At 62.5% G+C, this 23616-nt stretch overlaps 2 protein-coding genes across 5 annotated transcripts; both read right to left on the reverse strand.

The window, feature by feature from the left end:
- Nucleotides 1–11672: 11672 nt before the first annotated feature.
- Nucleotides 11673–13127, reverse strand: LOC105469786 (insulin). Of its 3 annotated transcripts, none has more exons than XM_011721317.2 (3): nucleotides 13016–13127; nucleotides 12643–12846; nucleotides 11673–11890 (listed from the first exon to the last, which is right to left on the reverse strand). In XM_011721317.2, exons 1-3 carry the CDS (start codon nucleotides 13125–13127, stop codon nucleotides 11745–11747), a joined length of 462 nt encoding a protein of 153 aa, XP_011719619.2. In that variant the 3' UTR covers nucleotides 11673–11744. The 3 variants fall into 3 exon arrangements, with proteins under 3 accessions (XP_011719619.2, XP_011719618.1, XP_011719620.1); XM_011721316.2 differs by having other exon boundaries at nucleotides 13042–13081; XM_011721318.2 differs by having other exon boundaries at nucleotides 12966–13081.
- Nucleotides 13128–15418: 2291 nt separating this feature from the next.
- Nucleotides 15419–23298, reverse strand: LOC105469782 (tyrosine hydroxylase). Of its 2 annotated transcripts, none has more exons than XM_011721306.2 (13): nucleotides 23160–23298; nucleotides 21164–21385; nucleotides 20023–20197; nucleotides 19622–19710; nucleotides 19396–19463; nucleotides 18965–19015; nucleotides 18401–18546; nucleotides 18132–18267; nucleotides 17979–18048; nucleotides 17500–17556; nucleotides 17167–17262; nucleotides 16731–16864; nucleotides 15419–15882 (listed from the first exon to the last, which is right to left on the reverse strand). In XM_011721306.2, exons 1-13 carry the CDS (start codon nucleotides 23247–23249, stop codon nucleotides 15723–15725), a joined length of 1494 nt encoding a protein of 497 aa, XP_011719608.1. In that variant the 5' UTR covers nucleotides 23250–23298; the 3' UTR covers nucleotides 15419–15722. The 2 variants fall into 2 exon arrangements, with proteins under 2 accessions (XP_011719608.1, XP_011719607.1); XM_011721305.2 differs by having other exon boundaries at nucleotides 23148–23298.
- Between the last annotated feature and the right edge of the window lie 318 nt (nucleotides 23299–23616).

Below are 23616 nucleotides of genomic sequence, written 5' to 3' on the forward strand. Positions count from 1 at the left end.
CCAGTGAGGGAGGGGTGGCTGTGCTTCCTGGGGAAATGAATCCGCTCCCCACAGACACCACCCTGGGTGGACTGAGGAGTCTGGGTCCAGGGCGCAAGAAAGAAAAACTTCATGCATGAATGAGAATTCCCAGGGAAACTGCCCTGGCCCCAAGGCCCCTCTGTGTGCCAGGGAGGCTGAGAGGGTGGCAAGGGGGACCAGGTGCACCATCAGGAGGAGAGAAGCTAAACCTGGGGGGGACACGGAGGGGCATTGTTGCCCGCTTCCGGCCTTTCTCCTCAGTCTCCTGTCCAATTTCTTGCTGGTGGTCAGGAGGCATAGGGAGGTGGGAGAGAGGGAAGCTTTACTTTTAAAATGGTGTATATATGTGTGTGTGTGTGTGTGTGTGTGTGTATATATATATATATATAAATAAATAAAATATCTGTACCAGAATCTCGGGCCCCTGGCTCCTCTGCAAAGTCTCCTGTTTGTCTCTGGGAATGGGGTGGGGGATGCAATAGGAGGAAATTTTTCACACAGAAAGACTCTTCCCTTTACACTTGTGAAGACAGCTGTGAGCTCCCGCTGGGAAGAGCCGCCTGGCCCTCCTCCCCTACCCCTCCCATTTTGCTTGGTGAATTAGTAAAGGAAACCCTATTTTCCTTGCAAAAGCCTCAGTGGCTTTGTGCAGCCCTGTAGAAGAACCCTCTCCACAGTGGCCTTTCCCGCCACCCCCGCCAAGCTGAGGCTGCTCTCAGGCTTCCCTGCCACCCCCCACCCCCGAAGTCGAAGTGGAGGCTGCTCTCAGGAGGCTGCCCTGGACCCTCCAGCAGCAGAAATTCTTCCCCTCCTTCAGAAATCAGGATCCTGACAGCTGCCCCAAGCTCCGGGCCCACCCATGCCTGAACACTCAAAATGCAGCTCTTCTCCCACACTCAAGGGATGGGAGCCCAGTTCCCTGTACTCTAGTCTCTGCGCAATCCCCGCAGCTCCTGGACAGCGGATAAAGGGGACTGGGGAGTCACTGGTGCCCAAGGCTCTCTGCCGAAACTGCCTGGATGATGATCTGCCAGCCTGGCCAATATCAGCAGTCGCCACCAAAGCAGGTGGTGGTCTGGCTGTGGCGTCCAGACCCTCTGGCCGGGTTGATGTGGAGGAGGAAGAGGAGGGGGACAAGGCTGAGGCTGGAGAAACGAAGGGCACTTTTAGAGTGTGCATGTGAATGCAGCCCCTACAGATGGGATAGCCTCATCTCTGCTGAGCATGGCACCTGCTCAAATGCCAACTGAAATGATGGGTTCACCCCTCACCTCCTCTTCCCCTCCACTCCTTTCCCTGAGCCCCTCCAAATTTGGGGAGCTTTGTGCCAACTTGGTAGTGCTGAGGCCGCTGGGGCAGCTGGCTCAGGCACTTTCCAGCACCAGGGCATGGTGCATTAGGGGATGGAGGTTTGGCCCACCTCTGACCTGGCAGAAAGGCGCCTGTGGGCATGGGTATAAGCCAGAAGCCCCCTGCCTACCAGGAGGTAGGGGCTATGTGGAGGTAGTGGGGAGTGGGTGTAGCTCTACTTAGAGTGACACTTGGCAGTTACTTGACACCCTGGAATGTTGGTGGGCGTGGCACTGGTAAAATGGTGGAGGAATAAGGGGGGAAAAGCAGGGTTCAAGAATGAGCAGAAAAATTGGATTTTAGGTGTTCCTAGTACAGTGATGTCCTTCTATGTTCCATGGACAAGGGAACTAGCTGGGGGTTTTCCACTTCACTATTCATGTCTGATCTGACCTCGTGCAGTCCATGTGTGGTACTAAGTTCTAATGATACTGCTGCAAGTGGCACTCGCAGGCATTCCTGGATGGGGTGATTGGACAGGTTTGCAGCCTTTCTAATCAAAGCACAGACTCAAAGCTGACAGCAGCAGGGTGAGGGTTCATATAGAAGCACCCACCAGATTGGACCAAATCACACTGGAAATTTCTAACCTCTTCCCCAAGCCTGCAGGAAGACCAGGCACGAAGACACAGGAAGAGGCAAAGACATGTACTTTCCAGAGAGCCACCAGTCCCCACCCTCCCAACACCCATGCACCCCAACCACCTTCAGTGTGTTTAGCTTACTAGCCTGGGTTGGCATTTAATTGTCCCCTTTCCCTTTTTCTTTCAAGCCCTCATCTTAAATCCCTTCATTAGCTGGAGGAATAGGACATCTAGTGGGGATAACAAGGATTTCAACAGGGAAGAGAATTAGACTTGAAGGGCATTAAAATCTGGCGTGTGTTGGGGGATGTCTCAAATAAGATGTAGATGCCCCAGAGCCATGCCCTCCCATGGGAGGAGGGAAAATGGGAGTTTTCACTTGGCTTTTGGGTGGGGAGGGATGCTAATGACCCTGTCAGGTCCAGAGCACTGAATGGGTTCACAGTCTTTCCAGCTAAAGCACAGACTCGGAGCTGGCAGCAGCTCACGGAGGGTTCAGAAAGAATCACCCACTGGATTAGACCAAGTCTTACTGGGGATTTGACACCTCTTCCTCAAGCCTGCAAGAAGAGAAGACACAAAACAAAGACTCAGGGAAAGAAACAAAACAAAGATACAAGGAAGTCAGCATGAAGCAGCCCTCGATCCTGCTGGCTCTAGCTCTGCTTTGGAGCTCTACAGCTTAGAGGCCCTGCAGCACGTGCGGGCCCCAGCATCTGCTGCGAGATGCCCAAATGTTGCAAAGAGTGACAGCCAGAGCCCTCTGGAGACACTTGGCTGGGACTTTCCAAGCTGCAGATGGACCTAGAGAGAGTGAAGGACTGACACCAAGCCAGATGAAGTGATTTCATGGGATGCCCCCCAGAATGAAGGGTCCCCAGGTTGAGGAGGTGGGCAACTAAGGGGTTGAAAGGGAAGCAGCCCACGGCTCAAACTCCTGGCAACCTGGAGCCTCCCAGTCCCACAATGGTGTCTTGAATCCAAACTCTGCCCTGGACTGAAAGTCCATCTCTGGATGGGCCCAGGAGGAGCTCACTCTAGTCCGGGGCTATTTTATCCCATCAGGATCTTGTAACACAGGGTGTGTAAACAGAAGGAGAGCAGGGAGAAGGGGTCAGGATAGAAAGGGCCCCCGGGGAGCAGCTCAGCCATGGTGCCACCGAGACAGGACTAGAGGCATTGGGGGTCAGTGAGTTGGGGTGCGAGAGCTGTGATCCCACAGCACTACCTTCCACAGATTTTCCACGCAGAGGTTGGGGGTATGCATGCTTTATGGAGACACGTGAGAGGGACCGCAAAACGGACAAAAACTGTGGTGCAGGAGTGAGGGACGCGACATAGAAAAACCTCCTTGCTCCACTGCCTCTTAGGCCTGGGAGAGGCTCAGCTCACCCTTGTTCATGCATGAGGGTCTTGGGAACCCCCAGAAATCTACACCAAGCCTTCGCCATTTAGTGTCTTAAGTGGCCTTATGCTGACACCTGGCGGCCATTTCTAGAATTACAGTGGCATAACCCAAAGGTCTTGGGCACCGCAATTTGGGGCACTCTGGAGGGGGACTCTGCAATTTGGGGCACTCTGGAGGGGGACTCTGCAATTTGGGGCACTCTGGAGGGGGACTCTGCAATTTGGAGCACTCTGGAGAGGGACTCTGGGGGCAAAGTTAGGACACCTCCCTACAGTGTCGGGGTGCCATGGGTTCTGCGCCTCTGTGTTTGGAGCCGGGGCTCTTACCTGCTTTTGTCCTGGCATTACAGTACTGGGAGGGGGCGCTAAAGGAATTCCTCCCTTTGGGTGTCTCCTACCCCAGGGGGCTGTGGCCTGGTGAGCAGCCTAAAGCTTAAGGCCTAAGCCACAGGATAGGTCTGGAAACACCTTTCTGAAACATCCGTTTTGTTCTAAGAGAGGAAACTACTACATTAGCATGAAAATAAGATCAGATCTATTACTGAGAGGCCCGGGGTAGAACGCTGGGATCCCCTTTCAGAGGCAGCGTCCCTAGGATGAGCCCAGATGGGCTGAATTTCGTTCTTAACTCGCTTCCCAGCCCCACCCTGCTCCACCTGTAAAGCGCAGATTTCCAAATCTGGCCCGAGCCTGACACCTTGTGGCCACGTGTGAGAATTACATCCACAACTTCAGAAAGCACCTTGCTTTCCAATACATCGATATTGCCATGATGACCATGGCTACAGGGCCGCTTTACCAAATCTTGGGAGTTGAGAGAAAAGGAGGAAGTAACTCACAACCTAGTCCTGAAAACACCAGATTGTGGCCCCAGAGCCCTACACCATCGAGGTACGGGAAGGCCAGGCTGCCTGTGCTGGGGAAGTGAGGCCACCCCTCAAAGGCTATAGGGTCACAGCCCGAGGGGTTGGCAGGGCCGAGGGGCCCACTGTGCCACTCACACATCAGTGCTTGGAGGACGGATGGGCAGGAGGGGCCTGGGGGCTAACCCAGTTCACAGCCCCGCTCTGCCAATGACCTTGGACAGACCTGTTCACGCCTCCCTTCTCCCTTCCAACCTCACCGCTTTAGTGGATGGGTCTGGGTAGCCACCTCTGGCACAAAATCAATGTTAACAAACGTTCAATTTTATCCTCCCCCTGACGTCCAGTGATATTTGCCCCTGCCTCCCCTACCCACGGGGGCCGAAACCTTTTTTGGTGGTCCTACAGAAACACTGCCTAGTTGCACAGCAACTCTGCGGCAGGCCTAGGCAGCCTGGGCGATCTCTCTGCAAAGACTCCTCCACCTACCCCAGGAAAACTGGCTGGCTGGGAGAGGTTGCAGTGAACTGAGATCGCGCCATTGGACTGGACGACAGAGCAAGACTCTCAAAACAAACGAACAAACAAACAAACTTGCTGCCTGGGAGGACTCTGGGGTTTTCACAGCCTGTGGCTCATGAAGAGGAGGGAGGCTCCAGGAGCACATATTTCAGCACTGGGCCGGATCTGCATCCCTGGCAGCGGGGGCCCAGTATGGACCCATCTTCGAGAGCTCGGTGCCAGCAAGGCAGGAGACACCTCTTCCAGGACGCCTCCCTGGCCCCACTCCCTGCTCATTTCTGCTCCTCTGTTCTGACTCTGATGGTGCCGCTGAGGTTTCTCCCTGCCCTGGGCTTCCTTGGAAGCTGGGCTGGGGGTTGAAAGAGCTGCAAAGGCCCCTTCCCTATGGTGGGCCTCAGGACCACGGATGGCACCTGGGTGTCGCAGGCACCTCGGAGCCCCCCCTGCTGGTTTTTTTGTTTGTTTTGATTTTCTTTGTTTTTGTTTTTTCTTGGGACGGAGTTTCGCTCTCGTTGCCCAGGTTGGAGCGCAACGGCGCCATCTCGGCTCACCGCAACCTCTGCTTCCCAGGTTCAAGCGATTCTCCTGCCCCAGCCTCCTGAGTATCTGTGATTACAGGCACGTGCCACCACGCCCGGCTAATTTTATAGTTTTAGTAGAGATGGGGTTTCTCCCTGTTGGTCAGGCTGGTCTCAAACTCCTGACCTCAGGTGATCTGCCCGCCTCAGCCTCCCAAATTGCTGGGATTATAGGCATAAGCCACCGCACCCAGCCCCTCCTGCTTGTTTTACTCCAAGATGTGCAGAGGCCTCCGTATCCCAGCCCCCGGCTCCTCCCTCGGGGAGCTGCTCCTCCCTGAAAGGTCCCTTCCGCACATCCTGTTCATGCCCGGTAGCCATGGGGACTGCCACTTCCCACGGAGGACATGTCAGCTTCCCCTTGCTGTGGTGCCCAGACACGAAACACACCCGCGGGGTTGTCCCCGTAATTTGAAGGCCCAGAAAGCAGCTCACGTGTGTACTGAAGCCAGAGGCGCAGCTGCCCGAGGGCTGCCGTTCACAGACACCACTGAACTACACCACCCGGCAGCCGAGGCAGGCAGGGGCTCCTTTGATTCCCTTCTGATAGATGAGGGAACCAAGGCCCAGAGATGCTAAGTGACTTTCCCAAGGCCACACAGCCACCAGCAGCAGAGCCAGGACATCAACGCCACCTGCCAGCTCTCACCCTTCAACCCCACACTGGCCCGGGTGGACACTCACTGGCCCTGTGGACACTGAGGGCCTGTGGCTTCTTGGCACCCACAGATCATAGCCCGTTGTAGACCTTGAGGCCACAGCTACCCCTTCTTCATTGTCAGGGCCAGCCCATGCCCAGCCAGGGGGAAGGACCCAGGTGCTAACTCCGTATGGGTCTCTGACGAGGGCAGCATGGGCAGTGCTGGGCTGGGTCTGCGCCCCTGGCAGTGGGAGCCCAGCGTGGACTCATGCTTAAGGCTGCAGTGCTGGCAGGGTCTGGGACACCTCCTTCAGGAAGCCTCTCAGCTTGCTGGCTCCTGCCTGCTCTGTTCTGAGCTCTGGTGGTGCAGCTGGAGCTGGCATGGGGTGCCCCAGCCCTCCCTCTCTCCCCTAGTTCTCAGGCAACTCCTCCCCCTACCTGGAGCCTGGCCGCCTGCTCCCTCCTTCCCCACAGCTGGGCCTAGGTTGGGAAGTGCCCATGGAGCATCTGCCCTGGGCCCACCGCCCGGGTGGCAAGGGAGGAAGCCCACCTTCCACTCGCCCCTGCCCCTGAAAGCTTTCCTTGCATCTTGGAGGTCAGGGCTCGGAGGGCCCAATGGAAGACCAAGCAGCCATCTCCGGAGTCGGGGTTTGGGAGCCTCATCGCCTCCACCATGGGGTCCCCAGGATCTCCTCCCAGCCCCGTCCTCACCACCCACCCAGCCACCCATGTGTAATGGGCCCATGCCAGGGATCCTGTGCTCTAGAGAGGATCAGGGGATGCCCAAGGTCCCTCCGAAGCTGGGCAGCAGCAGGCCTGGATGTGGGCAGGTGGTGGCCCTGTGGAGGCTGGGCTGTGGTGGGACCGAGCTTTGAAGTGAAGGTGGACTTTGAAGACAGAAGGGTGCGATTTGAGTCCCAGCGTGAGCAGCCGCAAGTTGGCAGGGCTATGGGGGGCTCTGGCTCTGTTTTCCAAAAACACAGATGGGCTGGGAAGAGGGTCAGAGAGAGGCCTGGGCGGAATGTGGGGCCCGCGGCGCCCCCGAGGTTCTGATGACTCAGCAGCCTGGGCTGCAGGGGGCAGGGGGCAGAGCCTCCCCGAAGCCTACAGGCCTGCGGACCCCCAGGGCCGGGCCTCCTCGAGGCCGGTCTCCATCCCTGGCAAGGGCGGGACTGGCTCTGGCGCAGCCCTCAGCAGCCCTGTGACACTGCCCAGGGGTCACAGCCACCTGGGTCTAGACATTCTCAGCCTCCCTGGGTGAGGAGAGGCTGGCAGGCACCACCTATCTTTCCCTCCGCCTGAGGGACCCCGACTCTGACTTAGTCCTCGGTCCACAGGCACCCTGAGATCTCTGCTATCTCCCTGCCTTGGAAAGTGCGGACTGTGGGGTGACTTTTGGTACAGCCCCAAGCCAGCTTCTAAGGGCAGCCTCAGGGACACTGGGAGGCTTGGAGGCTGCCTCAGCAGTCCCTGGGGTCAAGGAGGATGTCACCCGACAGCAGCAGATGGGCAGGAAGTGGGGAGTCCAAGCGAGGTGGGGTGGGGACTGGGGCCACCTGGGAGCAGGGGAGTGAGCTGAGGACGCGGAGGAGCGGGTGGGAGGCCAGCAGGGAGCTTGGCGCCAGCACAGCGCGGCTGGGCCGCGAGAGGGACGATGGGGTACCGCCTCCGGCCGGCCCCACTTTCGAAGGAATCTGCCTTGCTGTTCCTGCGGCCGAGGCCAGAAACAATAGTGGGAGGAAGGGCGGAGGGTGCGGAGGCGGCACCCCAGTGTGTCATCTCCGCGTTCCCAGACCTTGTCTACCCCTGCCCCCAAACATTATTTCCAGAGTGGACCTCCCTCTCCTTGCGGCGCTGGCGGAGGGGAGCGTGGGAACACGCTAACCCTGAGCTGCCTGGACCCCAGTTCCAGGCCTTCCATGCCCCCAGGTCCCAGTCCCTGAAGCCCCCTCCTCACATGGGAACCAGGACTCGACCTTCCGACTGGAGTGGCTGAGGGATGGAGCCCCCTGGCCACCGCTGGCCTCCAGCCTCAGTAGCCCCCAGGGGCCCTGGGGACCCTCAGCAAAACCCACAGCCCGGTCCACCTCCAGCCACGGTGGGCTCAGCCATGACGAGGATGGGACGGAGTCCCCCTGGTCTTCTCACCCTGGCTCTCTGTGATTCTAGGGCCCGCAGGTGGGGCTCAGAGTCTAGCCAGAGGCTTTCTCGGAATATTAGAGACCCAGGACGTTTGTCCCGGCCCTCTGAGAAACCCAGGCCAGTGAGAAGCTGGCCTGAGGCTTGACTTGGGGGCCAAGACTGGACCTGAGCAGGCCGGGGGCCTTGGTGGACCCCCTCATCATCATCAGATGCCTCCTCTCATTCATAAGCCCCACGCTCTTCAGAGTGCCCAGCAGGGCCCCCCACAGCTCCCAAGAGTGTCCGGCAGGGCCCCCACAGGCTCCCACAGGCCCCACAGCCCCTGGGAGTGCCCGGCAGGGGCAGGATGCAGCTGCTCAGACCCTGGGTGGCGGCCGGAGCCTGGACCCGTGGCTGGTGGCTGGAGTGCATCAAAAGTGAGGCTCTGATGCCATCTGCTGGTCGCACCTGTGAATGGCGGCTCCTGGCCACAGTGCTGGGAGTGGAAAGGTGCCCATCCCGGAACAAGCTACCTCATAGCCTGGCTGGAGACAGACACTGGCCAATGTTCCGCCCAAGTTCTGCCCAGGGCTACCTTTCCCAGCAGCTCAGGCTTAAATACCACCTGTCTTGGCCTCACTCTCTTCCCTGGGCTGGACCCCTGCTGGGCACCAGGACCTGAAGGGCAGGGGGGTACCCTCAGCACCCCTGAGTCCACTCTCATCCCCCCAGGGTCTGCTCAGGCCTGGAGACAGGGAGGACAGTAAATATTTGCTGCCGACAGGGGAAGGCAAACACTGCCCCAACGGCCAGGCAAAGGTGCCAGTTATCCATGCCAGGAGCAGACGTAATCCAGGGAGCCAGCCTGGAGGCAGCCACACCGCAGTGTGTCCTGGGTGGGTGGGGGCACGTGCCGTGTGCCTGGTTCCAGGTTTCAGTCTCCACTTAAGGAACGTGGTACAAGAGTTTGCTCCCTGCTCAGCACATGTGAAGGCAGGATGCCCAGACAGAAGGCTGTGTGCGGGATGGACTGCAGGCTGTCCTGAGTCCTCTAGGAATGGGCAGAGGCTTCTAGGGGGGCCGGCAGGTTTGGGGAGCCTTGGGGAGCAGTTGCCTTGTGACTGGGGAGCAGTTAGATGCACCCAACGCCAGGGTGACCACCAGGGCTGGAGGCAGCTGAGTGCCCCTGCCAGCCCGGTGGGCGTGTGGAGCCCAGGTTCCAAGGCCAGGCAGGTCTCTGGACACTGAAGGGCTGTCTTTTAACTTCCCAGAAGGGGCGGAGCATAGGCAGCGGCCCAGCAGGCGTTGCAGAGCCAAGCTCTGTGGGCCTGGCTCACATGGGGTGACCTGGGGGCTCCGGGAGCATCCATGCTCCCCAGCCAGGGCATCTGGGGACCGGTGCCCAAGGTGGTGCCTGACAGGAAACTGGGTCTGATGCTCTCTCTGCCACCTGGATCACCTTGGCCAGCTGCTTCTCACTGGGCCTGGGGGGATGGAGGGGTGATCCCTTGCCCTGGTTCTGGTCTCCCGTGTCCACCTTTTCTAGGACACAGTGTGTGGGGGGTGGGGTCAGGTGCTGGAGAAGACAGGCTTGGGGGACAGAGTCCTGGGTCTCAACAAGGTGAAAACTGGCCCCAGCTCTGGCCCAGGGCAGCTGAGGGTTCCGTGAACCGTGGCTGCGTCTCTTTTGGGTGGGCAGCCTTGCCCTCTCCTGAGGCCTCAGGCCAGAAGTCCCCCAGGACAGAGGTCACAGAAAATTTGGCCCCTCAAAGGACACTCCTCAGCCCCTAGCACCAGCCAGTGCCAGCTGCTCTGCAAGTCCTGGAAGGCTGGGGTGGTTCCAGGAGTCCCTGGACACCCAAGGGCTCCTCCTGCTACCCTCCACTCCAACACATGGTCCCCCACAGAGCGCTGACCCTCCCTTCCCAGAACAGGCCTCTGCCCATCACTCCCTACGACCTTGTTGGCCATCAGGTTCGGCCAGGGCAACAGCTTGGCCAATGGCCACCTGGTGGGCAGCCTCCCAGCTGGCCCACCAGGTCCTGCTCTGGCCCAGCCCCGCGCGAGCTCACATACCTCAGCTCCAGCAGGGCGCCCCTGTCTCTACCCGTGCGAGAGGGGCCGGCCGGGTGTTCCCATGGACGGCTGCTGCCGATCCCAGCCACCGCCTCCCTCCTCTTCCGGGGCCAGTGTCCGGCCGTCCACCCGCCTGCCCAGCCTTGGCCCCCACTCTGGAGGCGGGGCTAGCTGGGGGCTGTGACATCTCTGGGTGGAGGGGGCTGATGTGGTCATGGGGAAGGGGTGAGCTCAGAGCTTTAGGGACAGGGCTGCCCCAGTGGCCAGGTCCCTAACAGGAGGGTGAGCTCCTGGCCTCGAGGCCCAAGCTGGCAGTGGTCTGCAGCCACAGCCCATGCCAGTCCCAGGCCCAGCCATCCCCAGCCCAGCCCTGGGTGGGGCTCTCAGGAAAGGTGCAGATTGGTTTGGCCTGGGCAGCATGCAGGTTGGCCCAGCCACAGGGTAGCTAGGGTCACCCGCTGACCTCCCAGGCCACAGTAGGTCCAGGCAGCCCCTGGGTTCTCGTCTGCCCACTAGGCTGAATGCCCAGCAGAGCCACCCTGTGCTCAGGGGTGCTGAAGAAGAGGCTGCGTGTCAGGATCCCCAAGGACCTGGAATCAGAATGACCTTATCACCAGGGCCCGTCAGCCCTTCTGGGTGAGCAGCAGGTCTGTAGCAAAGGAAGCCAGCCAAGTGGCCCTGCTTTCTGGGAGAGGGAGGGCTAAGGGTCCACAGAGGGACCCTGGCCCTAGTCTCTGCCTCTGTGGCCCTGGTGGTTCCCTGGTCCTCTTGGGCTGCAATCCTTAGGGTCTTATGGCCAGGGTGCCCAAGGTGTGGGCTCTGAGGCCCTGCCCAGTGCTGCCATGGTCCCTGCACCTGCCCCAGCTCATGGTGCCATCTGACCTCTCCTGCTTCCTCCAAGGCACCAGTGGGTCCTTCAGGTGTCTGGCTGGGCCTGGGCTGGCATAGGCTGTGGCTGCAGACAGCTGCCAGCTTGGGCCTCGAGACCAGGGTATGTGACTGTCCCGGGGCTGCCCAGAGCTGGGGATAGCGGGTGGCACTCGGCAGCCTCTCCCCACCTTCCCAGCCCCCTGCTCTGCAGGAACCCCTCCCTCAGCCCAGCCTCCTCCCTCCACAGGGACTCCATCAGAAATAGCTCTAAAAATAGGACCTGGGAGGGCTAGGTGGGGGAAAGTTGCTGGAATGTTCTCATTCCCTTTCCTGAACAAGGTCTCTGGGGACTCCAAGGGTCCAGAGCTACTGAACAAGAAGTCATTTCTCAGCGGTCCCACCACCCCTGGCCTCTCAGCGACCCCCCCAGCTCTGATACTGGACCCTGAGCCACAGGGTGGGGGTAGCAGGCAGCCGACAGGCATCGCCGCTTTGGGGAGAGCCACTGCATGGCGGGCCTGGCCAGCATTGGCACCTGTGGGCACCCAGAGAGCATGGAGACAGCTGGGAGGGGCTCACAACACTGCCCGGAAGCGGGGCCTGTCCCAGGGCCCCCAAGACACACAGACGGCACAGCAGGGCTGGTTCAAGGGCTTTATTCGATCTCTCTTGGTGCAGGAGGCGGAGGGTGTGGGCCGCCTGCGGGCCGCATCTAGTTGCAGTAGTTCTCCAGCTGGTAGAGGGAGCAGATGCTGGTGCAGCACTGCTCCACGATGCCGCGCTTCTGCAGGGACCCCTCCAGCGCCAAGGGCTGCAGGCTGCCTGCGCCAGGGCCCCCGCCCAGCTCCACCTGCCCCACTGCCAAGGCAGGCCGTGCAGAGCAGGTCGCGGAGCAGCAGCGAGGCAGAGGGACACAGGAGGACACAGTCAGGGAGAGACAGTGCCCACCTGCCCACCAGCCCCAGGTCGCACTCCCACCCGTCTCCAGCCAAGCCGAGCCCAGGTTAGAGGGAGGGTCACCCACACTGGGTGTGGACCCACAGGCCCCAATGCCCACATGTCCTACCTCCTTCCCCCGCCCCAGGGCGGTGCCATAGTGGGAGCCTGAACAGGTGCCCCCGGTTCTTCTCCCCAGGGCCTGTCCCCAGCATCTTCCCCATCTCCTGACTACGGAGCTGCCATGAGGTCTGGCGACAGGGGTCTGGCCCACTCAGGCAGGCAGCGTGGGGCACCCTGTGACCCCAGGTCACCCAGGACTTGTACTCAACAAAACACTTGAATCTGTGGTCATCAAATGAGGGTGGAGAAATGGGCTGCGGGGCATTTGTTTGACGGGCGAGTGGAGGGAGGAACGTGCCCACCCTCTGACGTATCTCAGGGCTCAGCTGCTGAAGCTAACACCGCCCTCAAGCTGAGCTTCTGACTGGGCCACAGGGAGCTGGTCACTTTTAGGAGGTGACCAAGAGAACTTCATTTCTTTTTAAAAAAAGTACTCCTGACCCCCTGCTGGGTGGCAGCCTCCTGCCCCCTTCTGTCCACGCTGGGTGGGAGCGCCAGGAGCAGGGGGTGGCTGGGGGCGACCAGGGGCAGCGCTGGGCGGTGGGGCTCACCCTGAGGGTCCTCTGCCTCCCGGCGGGTCTTGGGTGTGTAGAAGAAGCCTCGCTCCCCGCACACCAGGTAGAGAGCTTCCACCAGGTGGGAGCCGCACAGGTGCTGGTTCACAAAGGCCGGGGCCGGGTCAGGTCCCCAGAGGGCCAGCAGCGCCAGCAGGGGCAAGAGGCGCATCCACAGGGCCATGGCGGAAGGACAGTGACCTGGGAGACAGGCAGGCCTGAGGCCGGCTGAAGGCCAGGTGCCCTGCCCTGGGGCCCCTGGGCTCACCCCCAAACGCTTCAAGAGCCCAGCCATGTCCTCCCTGTTGCAGAGCTGGGGCCTGGGGTCCAGCCACCCTGGAACCCCCAAGTGGGGCAGCCCTGAGCCCACCTGACGCGAAGGCCCTTGGAACAGACCTGCTTGCTGGCCTCTTCTGATGCAGCCTGTCCCGGAGGGTTGAGGGCTGCTGGGCTCCCACTGGCTTTATAGTCTCAGAGCCCATCTCCCCTGCCTGCCACCCCCTGCTGCCTGGCCCATTAGGGCCTGGGGTGGGGGGGTTAGCAGATGGCTGGGGGCTGAGGCTGCAATTTCCGGATCATTTCCCTGGTGCTGGGTCTGTGGGAAGATCTCCTTGGTCGTCAGCACCTCTTCCTCAGGGCCAGCGTGTCATTAGAGTCTTAACCAGGGGCCTGGTGGCCAGGCCTGTCCCTGCTCGCAGCTGGGGGCAAATGTCTCCAGCAGAGCAAAGCCCTCCCCGGCCCACTTTCCACATTACACCAGGAGAGCTGGGGCTGCAGGGCGGGGCTCTTTGCACCACTATCCCCAGATCCCCTGTCCTCGGGACCTTTTTCTAAGTCCCTGGTTGCCCAAGATGCCCCCATGGATGGGCCAAGGTGGCAGGGGTGGGGGAGGGAGGAAGGGTCCCCTCCCTGCTGGCTACCCAGTTCCCACCCGCCTTAGGACAGCAGCCCCAGGTGAGGCCCTCAGCTCCCCAGGGTGGCAGAAGGAGGGCACGACCCAGGGACGTGGGGACGAACAGCGAGTCCCCAGCAGGCCACCCGGACCTCATCTTCCATGTGATCTGGGGGTGGCGGCAGGACTCCATGGGCAGGTATGGGAGGCTGTGCGCTGGCCCAGCTCTGTCCAGGCTCCCCAGGCACCCTCTCAGCCCCACTCCTCTTCTGGGAGACCCTGCCCATCTCTCCTCTCCTGGCCAGGCCCCACGACCCCATCACTCCTATAGTGTCATCTGGGCTGAGCCCCTGCGGTGCACCCCTCCGGCCCTCCCAGCCCCCCAAGACAGGCACCTGGAGGCCCAGCCTGACCCATGGTGAGGGGGCATGGGCTCCAAGCCTTGCTGCCCGCAGCCCCTACCTGCCTCTTAGCACCACGGGCAGGATCAGGAGGTCCCAGCAGCAGGAGAGCGAGACCATGGGGGCAGGCAGGTTGGAGCATCCTGTGCGCTGGCCCCTCCCATCCCTATGTCCCACCCTGGCCTCAGCCTCGGAACCTCTCGAGGCTGCCCCGCACACACCCAGCCTTAGGCTCTCCTGCCCCAAGCAGGTTTGGTAGTGGGCACCAGCTGTCTGTAGGGCCCCTCCCTTCCGCCCTTTCCACCCCGAGCCATGCCACAGCAGGACGTGCAGGGGCTGCCCCAGGACGCCACCGTGCTCTGAGGCCCAGCAGCGGGAGAAGGCATGGGTGCCTCCTTAAGAGGGGTGTGTAAGGAGGGGGGCTGGATTGGGGGTACCCAGGTGGGAGGGCAGAGCCAGGGGTTGGCAGGGCTGGGGGGAGGCAAGGCAGGCACTTTCCCAGGGTGTCCTTGAGGCTCACAGCCCTTCAGAGACACCCCCAGGTGCAACTTCGGGGGCTGGGCACCGACAAAGTGTGTGAGGAACAGACTGCCAGGCTGGGAAGGACTGCCGTGCCTGGGAGGGCCTTCACGGATGAGTAGGAGTTTGCCCGGGTTGTCGGCCCTGGGAGTTGAGAGCCAGGATCCCAGCAGAGTGTGGTGGGGCAGCTGGAGGGAGGGAGAGGCCTTGAAGGCCAGCTGATATCCCAGCCACTCTGCAGGATGCCCTGGGGCTGCTCTCTCCAAGGTAGCAAGGGGGCACCCTGGCTGGCCAAGGCTGGAGGGTGTTGGGTGCTCTCTCTGGAGGGCAACGTCCAGGCCCCTCGGGTAAGCCAGGGGCATCTTAGAGTCTGAAATCCAGTCCCCGCCTGCCTCGCTGGGGAGACAGGCCCAGACCATCTGCCTGGGCACCAGCTCAGCCGGACCCTCCCCATCAGCACATGTGCTGGGGGCCACGCTGAGGCTCCCCCTTGGTTTGCAGAGCCTGCTGCGGGTGGGCAACGGCTTTGGGGCAGCTGTTCCTCCATCCCCGTTCCTCTCAAGGGCTGGGAGCCCCGTCAGCAGGGAGGGTTAGGCCTGCAGGCCCACCTCTGAGACCACCCTCAGCCAGCACGGCTGTGACCCTGCTCCCTGCCAGGCCTGAGAGAGGCCCTCCCACTGTCACCTGGCTCCCCACCCTGGGAGGGCACCCCACACAGATGGGGCAGTTCAGCCAGGGTACCCGAGCCTCTGGAGCTGCTGGGGGCTCAGCGCTGGGTGGGGCCTCAGGGTAAGCAGGGAAACCAGGCCCGGAGGGGCCAGCTGCCTGGCCGGGGTGGCCAGCCATCTCCCAGAGGAGGAAGGAGGACAGGGCGAAACCCGAGTGAGGCTGGGGATGGGGTGTGGGAGCCTGGGGATCCCAGGGCCTGTCTCCGTGGCACAGACGTGGGGCCAGGCAGGTGTAGAGACCACACTTTCTTTTATTGTGACGGCGACTGGGGCAGCAGACAGTGTCAGGGAAGGGCGGAGGGCAGCGCGGCAGCCCCCAGGACCCTGGGAGCCAGGACAGGACCTCACCACAGGCAGCACAACCTCACCACGGGCACACACAGCTGTTGCGCTGAGAAGCAGGTGCGGGGGCAGCGGGAGCCTGGCAGCAGGGAGGGCATGGGGGGCACCCAGGACCCAGCCCCTCACCAGGACCTGAGCTCCAGGACAGTGCAGGCCCAGGGGAGGTTGGGAAGGGCCCTCGGGGGTGCCCTGCACCTAGCCAATGGCACTCAGCGCATGGGCCAGGGTGTCCAGCTCATCCTGGACACCCTCCAGGGAGCGCCGCACGGCCTGGGGGCTGTCCAGCACGTCGATGGCCAGGGTGTACGGGTCGAACTTCACGGAGAAGGGGCGCTGGATGCGTGACGCATAGCTCCTGGGGAGGAGAGTGGCAGAGCCCTCGTCAACTGGCGGGCAGTGTCTGCAGCCTCCAGGAGAGGGGAAGCCGGGGCCGTGCTTCCACCTTCATGGTGGCTCAGAGCTCCTAGGGCTTTTCTGAGCCACCTGGTCTCAGGCGGGACACTGAGGCCTCTTCCAGGACTGGGTGAGGGGGTTCATGGGGGAGATAGGCTAGGCGCCTTTTCCACTAGAGACTCTGCCGGGCGTCCCATCCCTCTCTGCACCTCCACTGGGCCTCCTCCTCCAGGAAGCCTTCCTTGACCATATCCCTAAGCCTGTGGGTGGAATTCAGCACCCGCACCCACTGGAAACATAGCCCCTGGTCTCAGTTTCCCCAGTGCACTACAGGAGGCTGGAGGGAAAATGATGAGACCTTTTATGAGGATGAGGCTAGTGGGCTTTGCTCCCCTCTCCTGACACTCTGGTCATTGCACCAAAGGCCCCCAGCCCTGGGGACCCCACTCCCGCCATGCCCCCCACCCTGACTCTGTCTATCCCCTCTGACTTCTCCCCATCCCAGGGCAGGGGGTTGGGACAGGTTCCACAGGACCTCCTCACAAAACTCAGGCTCTGCCAGCACCTCCAAGACCGGCCTTGATCTGGCCACCCAGCAGCCCCCAGTCCTATAGGTCTGCCCCTCCTCAGACGCTGGGGTCCTTCTCACGGACGGGGTCCCTGCTGTGTGGGGGCTGCTGCAACTGGGGGGTCGGTGTTCTTATCTGTGACTTGGGCTCACAGGCCCAGCCCTGCTCAAGGCCAGAAGGAAGGCCTGGCTGGCCCAGTTTGGGGGCACCGTTGGGGGCTTGCCCTAGGATCCTAGCCCACCTGAGCTTGTCCTTGGCATCGCTGAAGCTCTCAGACACAAAGTAGACTGACTGGTACGTCTGGTCTTGGTAGGGCTGCACAGCTGCTGCTTCAGGATCGAAGGCTCGAATCTCGGGCTCCTCAGACAGGCAGTGCTGGCAGGAGGCCAATGGCATCACTGACTCCACTGCACCCAGGTCCCCGAGGGAACCAGGATACCACAACCTGACGCTGGGTGGGTTCCTGGGGCAGAGTCACCCCCACCTCTCCCGCCGGGCCTTCCGAGGCCTGGGATAGTGTGGGGTGAGGACTGGGTAGAGACAAGCCTTCTCCCAAACAGAGCCTGAGTCCTGGAGGCCCAGGCCTCAGTTTCCTCCCGCTGGGAGCCTGTCCTCTCCCTGCACTGTCCCCCAGCCCTGTCCCTCCGCTGGGGGCTGCAGCAAGGAGAGGGTCTTACCAGTAGCTCCCCATAGGAGGACAGCAGCCCGGCGCCATAGGCCTTCACCTCCCCGTTCTGTTTGCACAGCCCAAACTCCACAGTAAACCAGTACAGCTGTGGGGAAGGCAAGCAGCATCAGCCCTGAGACAGCTACCACCACCTGGCAGCCCCTGGTCACCTGTGACCAGGACACCACCCCCAGGGAGGCCAGGACAGGCCGCAGGCGAGCCAGGGTGAGGGTCACGATTCCTGGGTGGAAGCAGAGGCCTCAGCCTGGACAGCAGGAGGGCGAAGCCTGGATTCGGACCCCCAAGCCCACACCCCGGGCCCTCCATGGAGGGGTCAACCCACCGTGGACAGCTTCTCAATTTCCTCATCCGAGGCCCCCAGGGATGCCAGGCCGATGTCCTGTGGAGCGGGGAGGAGGATGAAGGGTGGGGAGAGGCAGCCCTGGGAGGTGCTCGAGGTGGGGGCGCCGGGGGTGTCCGCAGCCCCTCCAGGGATCTCTGGGACACTTCCCGGGCGGCAGAGACCTTCCCTGGCGACCTCCACTGGATCCGCACCTCCACCGGGCCTCCTCCTCCAGGCAGCCCTCCTTGACCATATCCCTAAGCCCGAGGGCGCCATTCCCAGGTAGCCGGCAGGTGGCAGCACAGGCCGCGGGAGGCTCCGCTCCAGCCCCGCCCTCTGCCGCGCGACCCTCGGGACGCTGAGCCCCCATGGCGGGGCCCAGGAGCAGGCCGCACACTTCACCCACCCGCACATCGACCCCCGCCCCCGGCGCCTGGCCAGCCCCTGGGCGACCCGACTCGCTCGAGGCCGCGGCGTACCTGGGAGAACTGCGCGAAGGTGCGGTCGGCCAGCATGGGCACGTGCCCCAGCAGCTCGTGGCAGCAGTCCCTGCGCGTGGGAGGGAGAGGGGGGCTGAGCGGCCGCGCGCCGCACCCCCCACCCTCGGGCTGGCGGTCAGGGCGCGCACTCACGGCTCAGGGGAGTGCATGGGCGAGGACGCGTGCCGGATATACTGGGTGCACTGGAACACGCGGAAGGCCAGGCTGGCCAGGAAGTCCCGGGCGGACAGCAGGCCAGCCACAGGCCGCAGCTGGAAGCCCGTGCGCTCTGCAAGGGGCCACTCAGGTCACTGCCAAGCCAGGACGGGCTGGAACCGCGCTGGGCTGGGGCGCGTGGCTGACCGTCCCCGGCCCCCCCCCCCCCCCCCGCCCCGCTCCGCGCCCCTTCCGTCTGGGCCCACCCTTCAGGAAGCGGGAGACATCCTCCAGCTGGGGGATGTTGTCTTCCCGGTAGCCGCTGAAGCGCTCCAGCAGAGCAAAGGCCTCCAGGTGCTCCCCGCAAGCGTGCGTGGCGTAGAGGCCCTTCAGCGTGGTGTAGACCTCCTTCCTGCGGGCAGCGGGGCTCAGGGCCCTCCAAGCCCACCCCAGTGCCGGAACCCCCTCCCTGAAGCCCCTCCTGAGCTGTGGGTGCTTCTGCCTGCCTGAACCCCTCCCAACGCACGCCTCTTGGGGACCCGTGAAGACCCAGGCCCCTGGGAAGGGCTTTTGCTGGTGGCTTTGGGGAATCCCAGGGGGAAGGGGGCGGTGAGGGGTGGTCCCTCAGCATACTGGGGATGGCCCGACAGGATGGGTAGCCTGTTCCTCCCAACCCAACATTCTGATCCCTGGAGGTCCCTCTTCTTCCTGGCCTTAGTCTCTCCTGCTGTGCCGAGGTCCCTGGAGGCGGCCCTCACACACCAGGATTCCAGGAGGCATCCCCCGGGCTCCTCCCCAGTCCCTCGCCAGCTAGCTGCACGGGGTCTCACCAGGTGGCAATCTCCTCGGCTGTGTACTCCACACGGGGAATCGGGTCGCCGCTGGGGAGGGGGCCAGTGGTCAGCAGGTCCCCTCGGGGAGTGGGAAGGGCAGGAGGGAGGGAGGGAGCCTCTCTAGGCACAGGTCCACACCTGCCTTGTGCAGCGAGGCCTTTGGGTTGGAGGATGGACAGGAGGGTGCACCCCAGCTGACTGTGCCGTGAGCCGGCTGTGCGGCCTCGGCTTGTTGCTCTAGCCCCCCCCGGGTCTCAGTTTCCCCCCCAGGATTTGGGGACATGGAAAGCTCTGGAGCAGAGCTGCCTGGCAGGAGGCAATGATGCTGTGACAAGATGGGTCCTCCCCTTTGTCCTTCCCTCCCGCCCCCCAGGTCCAGCGTGAGCCTGCAGGACGGAGTCTGGGTCCCGAGCGCAGGGGCCCCTCACTGCCTGTACTGGAAGGCGATCTCAGCAATCAGCTTCCTGCGCTGGCGGTACACCTGGTCCGAGAAGCCCTGAGGGCAGAGGGGTGCACGGGTCAGGAGGCCGTGCTCAGGTTGGGGGCACAGGCCACGGGGGCTCCCGAAGCCGACAGACTCCTGTCCAGGGTTGGGATAAGGGTAGGGGATGTGATCAGGGGCAGGAGGCCTGAGTGGGGGGGCACACCACTCACCGGGTGGTCCAAGTCCAGGTCAGGGTCAAACTTGGTGACCAGGTGATGACACTTGTCCAGCTCTGACACTTTTCTTGGGAACCAGGGGACTTTATGGGGGATGGAGGAAGAGGTCTTGGTGAGCTTGGAGGCGTGGGGCCGCGTCACCCACCTTGAAGCAGCCTCCCCTACAAGACTTCCAAGGGGCAGAGGCAGCAGGGGCTGCGATAGCTGCGGGGGGATTCTGGAGGTGGCCCCAGGCCCAGACACAGATGTGTAGCAAAACGGGGGGCAAAGTGGAGCCCACAGAGAGGGAATCAGTCCACCACCACGTGGTCACTGTAGGGTCCCCCTGCAGGAGCCCCTGCACCCCAGCGTCTCAAGGTCATTTGGCGGCACTCAAGGACAGAAAACTGCCTCACCCTTGGGCTCCGCAGGGCTGCGCACGTCCTCTGACACCTGGCGCACACCACTGAGCAGGGCGGCCAGGTCCCCTCGGGGCACCTCGAGGCGCACAAAGTACTCCAGGTGGGGGCCCCCGACTCGCAGCCTCTGGGCAGGCCGGGTCTCTAGGTGGTGGATTTTGGCTTCAAACGTCTTAGGGAGCAAAAGCAGGAAGAGAGAGAGGAGAGACAGAAATGGAGAGAGGGTGAGGAGGAGGGGAGGAGGAGGCACATCTGGCTGGCTGGCCAGGCCCTGCCCTTGACTTTTATTCTAGCAGCACACAGATCCTGTTCTTCCAGGCTCAGGTCAGCTGTCAGCCACCAGACCAGGGTTTGCTGCTGGCAAATTGGGTTTTGTGTCATGCACCTAACCGGGATTTGTCACCACTTGAGGCTTGACCTGCTTCTGGGCGGCTCTGTCTGTGTGTTCCAAGGCCGTGCCACACTGTCCAGCTCCTCAGCCACTGGTCAGAAGGTGCCCCCAAGCCTGGTGGCCTCATCCAGGTTTGTAGGATGGGCCCTGAGTCTCAATGGCCCCTGAGCATCCAGGACACTGGCCGGAAGGGTCCGCTCCACCCCCACCTCCGTTGCCCAGCAACACGGGCGATGGGTTGCAGTGCCCCTCGGGCTCTGCGGAGCTGGGCCAGGGGAGTCTGGCTTTAATGTCATTTGGGAGCTTCTTCCGGGAGCCGGGTCACCTGCCCCCCTGGGCACAGTGGGGCCGGAGTGACTAATGCAATCAGTGATCACCTCAGTCGCTGTGCTGGGCGGGAGGGAGAGGGCACACCATCCTACCCCTGCCTCCCGTGCTGCCCTGCTGGGAGCCCCCCATGTGTGAAATGGTGGATGAGGGGGATCCAGGGGATGGGCAAGGCAGGAGGCACAGTGGAGGCTCGGTGGCTTCAGCCCTAGGGCTGGGCTCAGGATCCCTCAAAAAACACGGGGGTGTAGCTAGATGCCATGGGGGCTGAGCCGAGGCCTGAGACTCCCCCGCTGCATCCTGTGCCAGCCTCAGGGGCCTGGGCAGCTGCACCTCTGCTATAGAGGGGCCAGGAACTCACCCCACACAGCCCCACCCACAGGTGAACTTGCCCCAGGGACACGAAGGCCACTGGCTCACCTCAAATACCTTCACAGCTCGGGACAGCGCTGAGGGCTTGGTGGCCCTCGGGGAGAAGAGCAGGTTTAGCACGGCCTTCCCCTCCTTTTCCTCAAAGGCCACGGCCTCCAGGGGGTCCCCGGGCTCCGAGGGGGCTGCAGCAGCTGCTGCTGCCACCGCCGCCTCCCGCTCCTTGCGGGCGTCCTCGATGAGGCTCTGCCGTCGCCCAACGAACCGCGGGGACTGTGGGGACAGGGGGCACCCATGCCTCCTCCACCTGCTGAGACCCGGGGACCCCCACCCAGAGCTGATCCCACAGTTGGGCGGCGCTGATGGCACACAGGCCGGGCATGAGAGCACATTGTTGAGCGCCTACTGTGTGCCTGCTGGGGCAGACGCTAGCCGAGGTGCCTGCAGGCACTGCACACCCTTCCCGATGGGGGCAGCCCAGCCAGAAGCGGTGGGGGCGGGGGGAGGAGTAGGGGCTGGGAGGGTGCTCGCCTGCTCCTCGCTCTGTGGGGAACAGACAGAGACGCTGTGTCACCCGTCCCCAGGCCAGGCGCTAACTTCATTAGTGATGGGAAGAGGGCGATGTCTTGGACAGTGGCATTGGCTGCCGGGGAGGGAACGGCAGCTCAGGAAGGAGCTGCCCCCACAGGGCCCCAGTGAACAAACCCCCTACCCTCCTGCCTCCCACACAGGGGCCCTTTCTCACAGCCCATCAGGACACCTGTCCTCAGGCCCTGCCCCTCTGCGCCACCCCCCAGGCGCCTGCTCCTGGCTGCCTTGTCATCCCTCTGCCCTTTGTCATAGCTCTGGGTGCAGGTGTCTCTCCCTGGGCTCAGCACCTCCAACCCCTCGATCCCAGAGCTGTCCCAGGCCTGGACAGAGGGGGACTTGGCAGACACGAGGGGCTCATCTCTTGGACCTGAACTCCCAAGAAGGCTCTGGGCCTCTTGTAAGAGAAGAATCAGCCTCACCCTGGTCTTCCAGGGTCATGGAACACGAAGGGGAGCAGCAGAAGCCCCTCCTGGAGTTGCCTCTTACCCTTGGGGCGGGGGTGTAGGATGCAGCTAGGGCTGCAGTTCCAGGCCACGGAGAGCCCGTGAGGCTGGGCCTGGGTCCCCCTGGGGAGGGCCTGGTGGGGAGCCTGGTGGGGGAGGGCGGGGGAGGGCACCCCGCGTCCCTGAGAAGGTACCTGGAAATGACACTGCTACAACTCACACCACGTTTCAATCGAGGTCCATAAATAAAAATCCATTTTAAATGTGCCAGGGACACCATGGTTCTGTGTGCCCACGGAGGCACTGGAAACCCTTCCTGAAGGCTGAGAAGCTCCCGATGATCCCGCCTGGCCGGCATAGCGCCCTGTACACAGGGCTTCCAAGTACGGGTCACAGGGAACACAGACTCCATGCGAATGAATGAATGAGGGAAATAAGGGAGGAACAGGCCAATGGGAATCGCCCCAGAGCTCAGATACTCTTTGACTCTGGACTTGCCCCCTATTTGCCCAGGACCCCCCACCATGAGCTGCTGCTAGAGCCCGGGAAGGGCCTTGGGGCTGCCTCCCGGAGCAGGCAGGCTGGTTGGGGTGCTGACCAGGGCAGCTGGGGCAGAGGGAGGCAGGGGCAGGTGGGAGTAGGGTGGGGGCTGTGTGCAGCAGCCAGGGACCTCTGGCCATGTGGGATTTTTTGGATGGATTTGTTTCCACGTTCCCATCATTAAGATTCAAGATGAAAGAAGACACAGGGACCCACACAACTCCCGAGGGAGGTCGGCCTATGAGGGGCACACACAGGGACAGGCATCACCTTACCCTCCCCCAACAGGGACTCAAACACCAGGCACAGGGGATGCCGCCGTGCCCAGGACTCCACACCCACACCGGGTCCCAGGGGTCTGCATGGACCCTGAGCCTGGGGTTGCCGGCCAGGCTGGGGAGTAGCAGAGGCAGCTGGCACCAGCCCTGGGCTCCCGTCCACTGCAGCCGCCGGGCACCTACCTGCCCTCTTACCATGATGGCCTCTGCCTGCTTGGCATCCAGCTCAGACACGGCCCTGCGGAAGCCCTTGGCCTGTGGTGTGGTGGCGTCGGGGGTGGGCATGGCTCAGTGTGGAGGTCCAGGCTCCGTCTCCACAGCCCTGGCCCAGCAGCCTCTTATAAGCTGAGCTGACGTCAAAGCCCCTCTGGGTCCCCCACCTTCCCCTCCTTACGTCCCCCACCCCTGCCTGCTGTGCCTGATGGAGGCGGGGGTGAGTGAGGAGGGAGGGAGGGAGGCGCAGGAGAAAGGGCTCGTCCGTGGAATCTAATTGCCTTCACTCCCCAGCCCTGTCTGAATCATCCTCAGCCTGCGGGCTTGCGGGGACCAGGGGCTCGTGCTCTGCAGGGGGCTGAGACAGCCAGGGTCCCCTTGGCCCTACACCCCTCAAGGGAGCACACAGGGAAGGGCTCTGTGGCAACCCAGGGGCATA

The sequence above is a fragment of the Macaca nemestrina genome, chromosome 12 (assembly GCF_043159975.1).
Source record: "Macaca nemestrina isolate mMacNem1 chromosome 12, mMacNem.hap1, whole genome shotgun sequence".
Classification (NCBI taxonomy): Eukaryota; Metazoa; Chordata; class Mammalia; order Primates; family Cercopithecidae; genus Macaca; species Macaca nemestrina.

Coding starts and splice junctions, on each gene's coding strand:
- LOC105469786 (XM_011721317.2), bottom strand. CDS start 13,127: ATGGGCTCTGAGACTATAAAGCCAGTGGGAGCCCAGCAGCCCTCAACC. Junction 12,847..13,015: donor TCCAAGGGCCTTCGCGTCAG/GTGGGCTCAGGG, acceptor CCTGTCTCCCAG/GTCACTGTCCTTCCGCCATG. Junction 11,891..12,642: donor GGAGGCAGAGGACCCTCAGG/GTGAGCCCCACC, acceptor CTGCCTTGGCAG/TGGGGCAGGTGGAGCTGGGC.
- LOC105469782 (XM_011721305.2), bottom strand. CDS start 23,249: ATGCCCACCCCCGACGCCACCACACCACAGGCCAAGGGCTTCCGCAGG. Junction 19,711..20,022: donor CAGCCCTGCGGAGCCCAAGG/GTGAGGCAGTTT, acceptor TCCCCCATAAAG/TCCCCTGGTTCCCAAGAAAA. Junction 19,016..19,395: donor ATCGCCTTCCAGTACAGGCA/GTGAGGGGCCCC, acceptor CCCCCTCCCCAG/CGGCGACCCGATTCCCCGTG.